At 38.9% G+C, this 10,029-nt stretch overlaps 2 protein-coding genes across 3 annotated transcripts in view; one reads left to right on the top strand and one right to left on the bottom strand.

Moving 5' to 3' along the window:
- LOC116706765 (lysozyme g) overlaps positions 1–1,167 on the top strand; it is a 10,770-nt gene extending 9,603 nt beyond the window's left edge. Inside the window, exons 4-7 of one of the 2 annotated variants that reach the window (XM_032543770.1) lie at positions 1–36; positions 226–422; positions 523–673; positions 753–1,167. The exon at positions 1–36 is cut by the window's left edge and continues 2 nt beyond it. In XM_032543770.1, coding sequence (XP_032399661.1) covers positions 1–36; positions 226–422; positions 523–673; positions 753–889 — 521 coding nt within the window. In that variant the 3' untranslated portion in view covers positions 890–1,167. The remainder of the gene's footprint in view (positions 37–225; positions 423–522; positions 674–752) is intronic. The other variant, XM_032543761.1, reaches the window with a different exon arrangement.
- Positions 1,019–9,789, bottom strand: LOC116706757 (zinc finger protein Gfi-1b). The gene is made up of 6 exons (XM_032543750.1): positions 9,337–9,789; positions 4,164–4,415; positions 3,561–3,805; positions 3,295–3,411; positions 3,015–3,180; positions 1,019–1,867 (listed from the first exon to the last, which is right to left on the bottom strand). The coding sequence occupies exons 2-6, from the start codon at positions 4,366–4,368 to the stop codon at positions 1,689–1,691; spliced, it is 912 nt and encodes a 303-aa protein (XP_032399641.1). The 5' UTR covers positions 4,369–4,415; positions 9,337–9,789; the 3' UTR covers positions 1,019–1,688.
- Positions 9,790–10,029: the final 240 nt, after the last annotated feature.

The raw sequence follows: 10,029 nt of genomic DNA, 5'->3' as shown, positions 1-10,029 counted from the left end.
GGCAAACAGCTCAGCAGGACAAGCTGGGATACTCAGGTAATCAATGGTAGAGAAACACAGGAGCTAAATGTAATCAACATTTGTATAAATGGTAATCATGTAGCCTTCATCTACTCATCTCTGTGTGTACCTACAGTGGTTCTATATCCATGGATTGACAGTGAAGGGCATGCTTTTGTTGCACTAAGGCCGTATTCATATTCTCTGTTTAACTTATCTCTAAAGGTGTGAATGCATCACACACCATGGCAAGTACTGATACAGGCAGAATGCAAAGGTACAGATCTAAAATCAACACGGTGGGAGGTATATATGGAATCGATCCAGCTCTCATTGCTGCCATCATCTCCAGAGAATCCAGGGCTGGAAATACACTAGATAATGGCTGGGGAGACTTTCACAACGCCTGGGGACTGATGCAGGTTGCAATACATACTACAGTTTTACTCACATCCTCTTATTAGAGCCTTCCAATAATATGATAACAGAAGTGTTCATCCAATTTAATTTCCATTTCTGTAGGTCGATGTCAATCCAAATGGAGGTGGACACATTGCACGGGGCGCGTGGGACAGCGAGGAACATCTCTGCCAAGCCACTGAGATCTTGGTTTATTTTATCGGCCGCATCCGCCACAAATTCCCGCACTGGAGCACGGAGCAGCAGCTGAAAGGTTTGTGTAACTAAATCAGTAGACCTGCACATTCACCAATTGTCTTCACACTTTTTCTAATTTGTGTTTGTCTCTGCAGGAGGGATAGCCGCCTACAACATGGGGGATGGAAGCATTGATTCCTATGATAACGTGGATGGCTGCACAACAGGTGGAGACTACTCCAATGATGTTGTTGCCAGAGCTCAGTGGTACAGAAACTATGGAGGCTTTTAAACCCCTAAGAATCCACAACAGAAATCTTTGAAAAAGCATATAGGAAAACTTTTTAATGTGTGCTATGCCAATACACATACATACAATAATATAATATACTAAAGAAACACAATTTAAAGTAAAAACCACAAAGAGCCTTTTTATTTATTGGGCTCATTGTAAACTCTGGCTGGGACCATTTACAGAAATGTAAGGAGGAAAGTCATTTTCACTGTAGTCTAATGCACCCAACTGCATTGCTTTTGAGGCAGCTTCTTTATTAAATAATTTACTCAATACCGATGCTGATCCACGTGAATTCTTCTTGTTTTAACTGCTTTCAAAGCGATATATATCATGAAGTCATGCAGTGTCCTCAGTCTTTGTCAACACATACATTTCTATAATATTACATCCTGTGTTCTGTAGAGGGAATTGAAAGTTCAGTGGCACATAAAGTTTGGAGTTCTACCCTCACATGATCACAGATCTGCAGAGAATGTAGGCATGTGGGAAAAAGAACATTTCTCTTAAAAACGTTAGTAATGCAAATATTTTGTAAGGAACCATGTGATGGCATCTCTCACTTCAATTCAACAACTTTAATAATCCCACAAGGGGAAATTAACTGTTCTTCCTGTAAACATGATGTTAACAAATAATAGTGGACTTCTTCTATATAAATATAAAAAACTGTATTTTACATACTGGGAAAAAGTAGTCAACCACACTCAGTAGCTTTCTGTCCTGAATATGTTTCCGCTGGTTAAAAACAAACTAAAAAAGAAAAGGCTACAATGTTGACTTGGCGGTGTCAGAGTCAGCGGTAGGTGCAGTGGTGGTCCTGGTGCTGCCTAAGGTCCACTTTGTGCTGGAAGCCGTAGAGGCAGCGAGGACAGCGGTAGGGCCGGTCGTCCCCGTGTTTACGGCTGTGGGTGAGGAGGTTGGAGCTCTGGCTGAAGGCCTTCCCACATATCTGACACACATGGGGCTTCTCGCCTGGCACACAAACATAGCACACAAAGTCAGATTCTGACAAGATTATTGAATATATTGCCTTATTTAATAAGTTACATTATGCATACAGCACTAAATAGCTTGTATAGCCAAATATATTTTACACTGACATAAGGACATTTAAGAGATCAATGGATATTTTGCTTAAATATAATAAATTATGAAGTTACAGCCAGCTGCTGGTTAGCTTAGCTTAGCATAAAGACTGATCAGGCTATGTTCCTTGTGTAGCAGTAGTAGCAGTATGTTCCATGTGTACAACAGTAGTAATAGTATGTTCCTTGTGTACAGCAGTAGTAGCAGTATGTTCCATGTGTACAACAGTAGTAGTAGTATGTACCTGTGTACAGCAGTAGTAGCAGTATGTTTCTTGTGTACAGCAGTAGTAGCAGTATGTTCCCTGTGTACAGCAGTAGTAGCAGTATGTACCTGTGTACAGCAGTAGTAGCAGTATGTTTCTTGTGTACAGCAGTAGTAGCAGTATGTTCCCTGTGTACAGCAGTAGTGGTAGTAAAGACTGATCAGGGAAACGGCTAGCCTGGCTTTGTCCAAAGGTAACACAATCAAGCTCCTCTGACAGCACCTCTTTTATACATAACACTTTGTTTTCAGATTAAATGAACAAGATTTAATTTCAAGCAAACTGATGCTTTTGCAGGACACACACACACACACACACACACACACACACACACACACACACACACACACACACACACACACACACACACATATAGATAGAAGTGGTGTTCCCATTTTCATTTGGCAGTGATAATGATTAAACCTTTTTCAAACACGGAAGTGGAATGAAATAACTGATTTCAGGGAAAAGGATTTAATGTACTATGTGCACATGAACAGTGTTGCTGACTATCGCCACAAATATATTTTGCACAGGTAGGAGTAAAGGGACTGTTATTGTGACAAAATACAGTATAAATGCTTGTCAAAACGATAAACATTTGGGTCGCAGATAATACTGTAAATTTGAGTTTACATGCAAGGATGGGATATCCATAAGTGTTATCAATTAGCATAAAGATGTATTACAAAGTGAAACAGCAGTTCAGTTTAAGAATTTCATATAAATGAGGTCAGCATATTAGAAACCGCCAAAGGGGAAACCCACCGGTGTGTATGAAGGTGTGTTTTTTCATGTCAGACTTCTGGTGGAACCGTTTGCCACAGTACTGGCAGGGGTAGGGCCGGGTGTCTGAATGTATGAGCAGATGAGTAGTGAGGGTGGAGGAGCGCTTGAAAACTTTTCCACACACTGTACAGCCAAATGTCCTCTCCTAAAACAACAGGCACTGTGGTTATGGATACAGGAACCTCACATGTGCATGACATTTATTGTTTTAGTGTGAGATAGTAAGATAATTCCATATAAGAAGAAATGTGATGCTGACCTTGCCCCTGCACGATGACCGCTCAACATCGGTCCTGCTGGACTTGTTATGTGCTGGTGCTCTGCTTCCGTGACTCTTGCATATGTGAGTCTTCAAACTTGACAAATATGAAAATACCTGCAAAGACAAGATGAACATCATTTTAACATGTTAAAATAACTTTAGACTTCAGGAGAGCAGAATTGGGAAACTACCTCTAGAAATAGCATGGAAAACCTTGAATAAAACAGAAGATGTGAAAACGTAAACTGGAAGAAAGGCCATACTTTGCTACAGAGTGGACACTCTTGCCTCGGAGCACTGATCTTCAAGCAGCCACTGCTCCTGGTCTCCCTCAGGATGTGAGGGTGCTGAGTCAAATCTCCCAGTCCCAGAGACAGTTTGTCTAGATATTCTGAGCTCACACGAGGTCTGGACCATAAAGCTGGTGTGGGAGGCCGAGACTCGTCTTTCTCCACAGGGCTTAAATTATTTGAGTTGACAGGACTGCAGGGCCCAGCAGATCTACAGTCTGAGTACAAAGACAGACAGGTAAGTTGACTGACGGCAATTTATGCAACCTTCTGAAACCTTCTGAAACCTCGGATTCATTATACACCTTTGAATATTTCAATAGCATACGTATGATGAACAGAATTATTTGAGTAATAGCTCAGAAAAGTGTCACACAACAAATAAAAATAAACACAAAAATAAATACATTGTGTCCCGTCCTTTACTTTGAATCCGTCCCTGCTGCTTACTAGAAAGTATTTTTTTCTTTTAAATGATCTAGGAAGCGTTTTGTGTATTTGTTGTCTCTGTGAAACAATGCTTGTGATAAAGGCTTGCCCAAAAGAAAAAAAATATGAATTAACTTTGTCTCCCACCATAAGATTTGGGACTGAATGGCTGAAGGTGATCATTTCCATTACAGTGGGAGTCAGCAGGAAGGTCCTGTTGCAGTAATGCGGTGGGTACTGCATCATTATCTGGTGTTTTTGATGTGGAGTACTCCATGGATGCATCCCATGACCCCGTCTTCTTTCCTAGGTGGTGCAGCCCTCCTCGCTTCACCAAGAAAGAACGAGGCATCACTCAAAATGGAGGAAGATCTGCTCTACACCCAAAATCAAAGTTATCTAGAAGGGGTTCAAAAATAAAATGTATTATTGATTGAATTCAATTTGGCACATCCTGCGCTGTTCCACAGACCAGATAAATCATTCACCTTTTCCTTTTCTAAATGATATTGGTTACATATTTGCATGTATTAAGGAAACTAAACCAAAATAGTATACTCTATGGCAGTAGTTCCTATGTAGTGTACCACCTGACCCTAACACTAAAATGATGAACCCAAAGTGTTACACGTGATATTTGTACTGCCCAAAAGAGGGCAGCAGAACTGTACATTCAATAGTTTGTTTTCCTGCTTGAATTAGTGTAAGTACTGCATTAACATATGATATTGTTTTGTTCATACCATTAACGATTTTAGACACTTTTTAGGGGGGCTCAAAGTAAAAAATATATTTTCATTTTTTAAATCAATTTTAGTGCTTCAACTTAGAGTTTGCAAACTTGTCTGTTAGTAACAGAGGACAAACAGTTATAGGTTCCAAAGGCTGTCGCTGAGGCTATGGACCTGTAACCCAGTAGTAGTAGTAGTATGTTCCCTGTGTACAGCAGTAGTGGTAGTAGGCTATGTTCCTTGTGAACAGCAGTAGTAGCAGTATGTTCCCTGTGTACAGCAGTAGTAATGGTATGTTCCTTGTGTACAACAGTAGTAGTAGTAGGCTATGTTCCCTGTGTACAGCAGTAGTAGCAGTATGTTCCTTGTGTACAGCAGTAGTAGTATATGCTATGTTCCCTGTGTACAGCAGTAGTAGTAGTAGGCTATGTTCCCTGTGTACAGCAGTAGTAGCAGTATGTTCCTTGTGTACAGCAGTAGTAGTAGTATGCTATGTTCCTTGTGTACAGCAGTAGTAGTAGTAGGCTATGTTCCCTGTGTAGAGCAGTAGTGGTAGTAGGCCATGTTCCATGTGAGCAGCAGTAGTAACAGTATGTTCCATGTGTACAGCAGTACTAATAGTATGTTCCTTGTGTACAGCAGTAGTAGTAGTAGGCTGTTTCCTGTGTACAGCAGTAGTAATAGTATGTTCCTTGTGTACAGCAGTAGTAATAGTATGTTCCCTGTGTACAGCAGTAGTGGTAGTAGGCTATGTTCCTTGTGTGCAGCAGTAGTAATAGTATGTTCCTTGTGGACAGCAGTAGTGGTAGTAGGCTATGTTCCCTGTGTATAGCAGTAGTACTAGTATGTTCCCTGTGTACAGCAGCAGCAATCTAGTCAAGGAAAAGGTTAACAGAAACGTTTTGGCCAATCGTTTGTGGTTTGGCTGAGTCTTGGTCTATCCTGTCAGAGAGAGAGTAGGAGTGTGGTTGTGAAGTTTAAAGTTGGTAGTCCCCAGAAAAGAAGTTGGTAATTTCATGGCGCAGATTATGACCCAAATTGAAACGTAGGCAACTAAAATTGTTGAATGTTGTGTCAAATTGGTCATAATTAACGTGACTTATTAGTATCAGGTTTAGTTCCATCACAGGGGGTTACCACTTTTGCAAGGCTCAGCCCCCCTAAAGGTCTGATCCTAGAATTGCCCCTGGTTTATACTGTTGAGTAGACAAAGAATGGGATCATCAGAAAGGACAAAGTGTTTGGTGTTGACAACATGTAGATTATAATGCAACAATATGTTATAGCGGGTTAGTTGTTCCAGATGATGCATTGTTTTTGTTTTGTTTTTGGCCATCAATCTTGACATGTAGCTATAGATAGGCCTATATTGAAAAGTAAAAAAGTAAAATAAATATACCATAAAATATGTGATTTGCTTAAGTATCAGGCCTTTTATTAAGTGACAGAGAAGTTAGCCTTCTTGTTTTAACTATTGTTTCTGCTTTATTCTTGTTGCTGCCTTTGCTAGCTTTGCACATCTGGATTTTGGCAGCTTTTCCCCTTACAGACCTGTTCAAGCTCTCAGACTGGATGTTAAACTGTGATATCACACAGAGGTGCTCAATAAGTTTTATTTTTATGGACCTATCTGTGTTTTATGGACCAGATGCTGTTTAGTTAACAGTGGCTTACTTGACACTGCAGAGATGTTTAGTGTGGAGCTGCTACATTCACACTGTAGGTGAAAGTGTGCCAATTCTGATTAAAACTAACATTTAGACTTGAATTCAAACCTAGTATGCGACACTTGTGACACAAACAGTCACATCAGAACTGCAAATATATCACTTAACTAACTGCAACACATTTCATGACTCAGTGATAACACTCGAGCAATGGTAAAGCTGCAGTGGAGGATTTCAGTGAAGGACACAGAGGTGTTAAAAGCAAAAAAACATGCTACATGTCTATTTTAAAAACAAAAACAAATGTAAACTGATAGATTAAGAATGATAGAACAAGCTGCTGTAAATTATCTTCTATCTTCACTTAGTAGATAACCGTAAAGCATCACTCCGTGAGAGGACAGACCTCTCACTTTTACAAAACAATGATGAACAGTTGCCCGGTCTCCTTAGAAAATAAAAGACTTTTGTGAACATAAATGACGAGATTACTACAGAGGATTGGCAAGACATCTGCTCAAATGCTCAAACACAATCAATAAAGGATTGATTATGAAGTTGTATATTACACCGACTGTGTTAAGATAAGATAAGATAATACTTTATTTATCCCACAGCGGGGAAATTCCTTAGTTACAGTAGCATTCTCAACAATAACAGCAAAAACAAACAAACAAGTAAGCACACAAAAAAAAACAAGCGAACAGTAGAGAATGAGCAGAAGGTAGACTGAAGTAAAGTGGCGTCAAATAAAGGTTTTGCAAAGTAAAGTGTGGTTGCCATAGTACAAAAAACAATATTGCAGTGTAAGTAAGTGACTTTAAAATTAAATTGAATATGTAATTAAAGTTATAAAGCAAAAGTAGGTAACCATAATATAAGTTATATTCACCAGTGACCATGAATAATATGGAAAAATTAAGTACTTGTTATCGAAAAAATAATACCTTTGTATAAAATGTGGAACACAGAAAGGCATATGACTTTTATGTAACATGCACAAGGTTATGTGCAGTGGTGAAAGAAGAACTCTATTTATGGTATAGGTATATATGGTAACTATATATGGTATAGGTACCAATAAAGCAATCTAAAAAACTCTTGCATTCAACATTCTACATTAAATAAAGTAGCTAAATATACTTAAAAGTATCATGGAAGCACTTGTTCTGCAGAAAATCTGTGCCTGTGAATTATGTATTTAGGGCCCGAGCACTGAAGTGCAAGGAAGCTATTGTTTTTGTAAAGATTATTCCGGACCGTCTCTCTCATTTTTGAGGGTTTTGGCATGCTGGAAAACTCACAAAAAGTTGCACACATGTCAGACCTATGAAGAATCACAAAGTTCTGTAGGGATTGGTCTCAGGCGTTGCCAAGGGGGCTCCATAACGCCCCTTAATGCGTGGAAGGCCTTAACTTGGAAATAGCTACTCTGATATTCACCAGATTTGATTTGCATATTGCCCTTGTCATTGTGGACATATTTCCCATTCACTGTCAATAGTATTAAAGTAGTGTTAAATAGTGTTAAAGGCCATTTTTTGGTCATTTTTGGTATTAGCGTTTTTTTTTTAACTCAAATCGGTGATGACGTCACATTGGGGAGAGTAGCCTCAGCCTAGTACTAGATCTATGGCGATTGACTACGATGAGAAATCAAATGAGGAATTGCAGAGAGTTGGGGAAGTCTCCTGGTGGGTTGCTATCATTTAGCAACGCAGCAGTGCCAGCTGGCAGTGCATACAATAATGACTTTTAAAAAAAACTTTTTAATTATTGTCCGTGTATAGCACCAAATGAAAGTCAACGTTTTCTTTATATCTAGTGACAGAGATCATGTAGTTAGTTCAGATAAGTACTGGTAAACTTTGAGGAATAGAAGGCATCATGCTCTCTCCTTTTTATTTAAGAAAAACACAGAATTTTAAAATACATCCACATGGAAGTTTCTTAAGGAAGGAGCAGGTTGGGTCACACACAGACAGAAGCATACACACAGATTGGTCGAGCAGCACTCAAGGAGCTAAATCAATCTTTGGCTTTGCAGTGTCTGAGTGACCTGCAAATAGGCGAGGGCCTGCTTATCGCTGCTTGCTGCTTTAATTTATATTATGCTATAAGATTGTTAATGTGTAACTGATGCCATAATGCCATTAAGAAGCTAAAACACTTTTTATGGGATATATCTGGCTATGAGGAACTTTGTTTGATTAATGACAATATATTCATTTAATGTATACTTATTTGCATGTTAGTGTTACATCTTTTTGTTTTTTGGTACTGTTTAGTTCAGAAGGATGACGTTATAACTAGTGTTGAATATTGACTGAACAACACAATGTGTACAGTCAAACTAAATTTGTCCTATATTCCCTGTCACATTCAGTATTAATCTGTAATGTATGTGTGCCATGATATTAACAGAGGAGCAAAGATGTTGCAATACAATTGACAGCCCTTTTGTGGTTTATATTTCTTTTAAACTGTTTTTAAACAATTTTGTTTATGAACTCTGATAAACACTAAAAGAAAAGATAATGTGTCCCCTGACTGACATTACATTTAAAAAGGATCCTGTAACCGGTTGGTTGTGCATACTTTTACTCTTCCCTCTGTATAATAAATGAAACAATTCAGAGAAAGATCCACATGGAGATTATTACTAAACCAGCTGATTATCATCTAAATTCATAAAAATGTGATTTGATTGATACGGATCATTAGCCTACTTCTGAAATTATTCAACAGAATTAGTTTTAGCCTACCGTTTAGTCCAAGAGCCCAAAAGTGTTTTCCTTCAAATCAACATGTAAAATATACAATAGATCATGAACATAAGCATCAACAAACCAAATCTGTAGTAGCTTTCATTTGACCAAAAATATGAAGATACTTTTCATAAATAAATATGCAAAAACTCACCAGATTTTTACATCCCACCAGTTCTTCTTAACGTCACACACAAACTTCACAATAATAATTTAACTGGGAAAAAAGTCTTCTTGTGAGACAATGTGGAGTCAGTGTCACACGTGAGGTCAGCATGGATTGTGAGCCGTTGATGTTCTCTGCAGGTCGTGAGATGACAGCAGAAACGGACGAGGAAGTGTTTCAGCTCAGAGGTGTCTGTCAACCACACTGCTTCCTCACGTACAAACCCCAAACACTGCTCACTCACAGCAGTGAGCAGCAATCTGTCCAGCTCTAGTCTAGAAAACAAAACACTGCAAACCTTTGGTGCAAATTATGGATGGATATGTTGCAGTGGTGCACAAATTCACACAACATCAGATTCATCTAGGAAAGACAGATGAAGCCAAAGCGAGAGGAAGAGAGACTGTGCTGAAAATTCTTCAGAAAGTGTTGACACACATGTTGACACAGTCGGTTACAAAATAACAATTGAGGTCAATTTTATAAGAAGCTGCCTGACGCAACAGCAGATTCTCTTCAATAGTATTTCTAGAAAAAACGCTGCAGATTAATGAGAAAGAGGTGAAGCAACTGGGAGTGTGAAAAGTTGTGTTAAAGGTGTCAAACTATAAAAGAAACACAAATGAGCCACATCACCTCACTGACATGTTCCTTCATTATTATGAACATGGGCACTGCAGC

This window comes from Etheostoma spectabile, chromosome 2 (genome assembly GCF_008692095.1).
Source record: "Etheostoma spectabile isolate EspeVRDwgs_2016 chromosome 2, UIUC_Espe_1.0, whole genome shotgun sequence".
NCBI lineage: Eukaryota > Metazoa > Chordata > Actinopteri > Perciformes > Percidae > Etheostoma > Etheostoma spectabile.
Note: the sequence above shows the minus strand (reverse complement) of the source record. Positions and strands in the feature narration are given on the sequence as shown.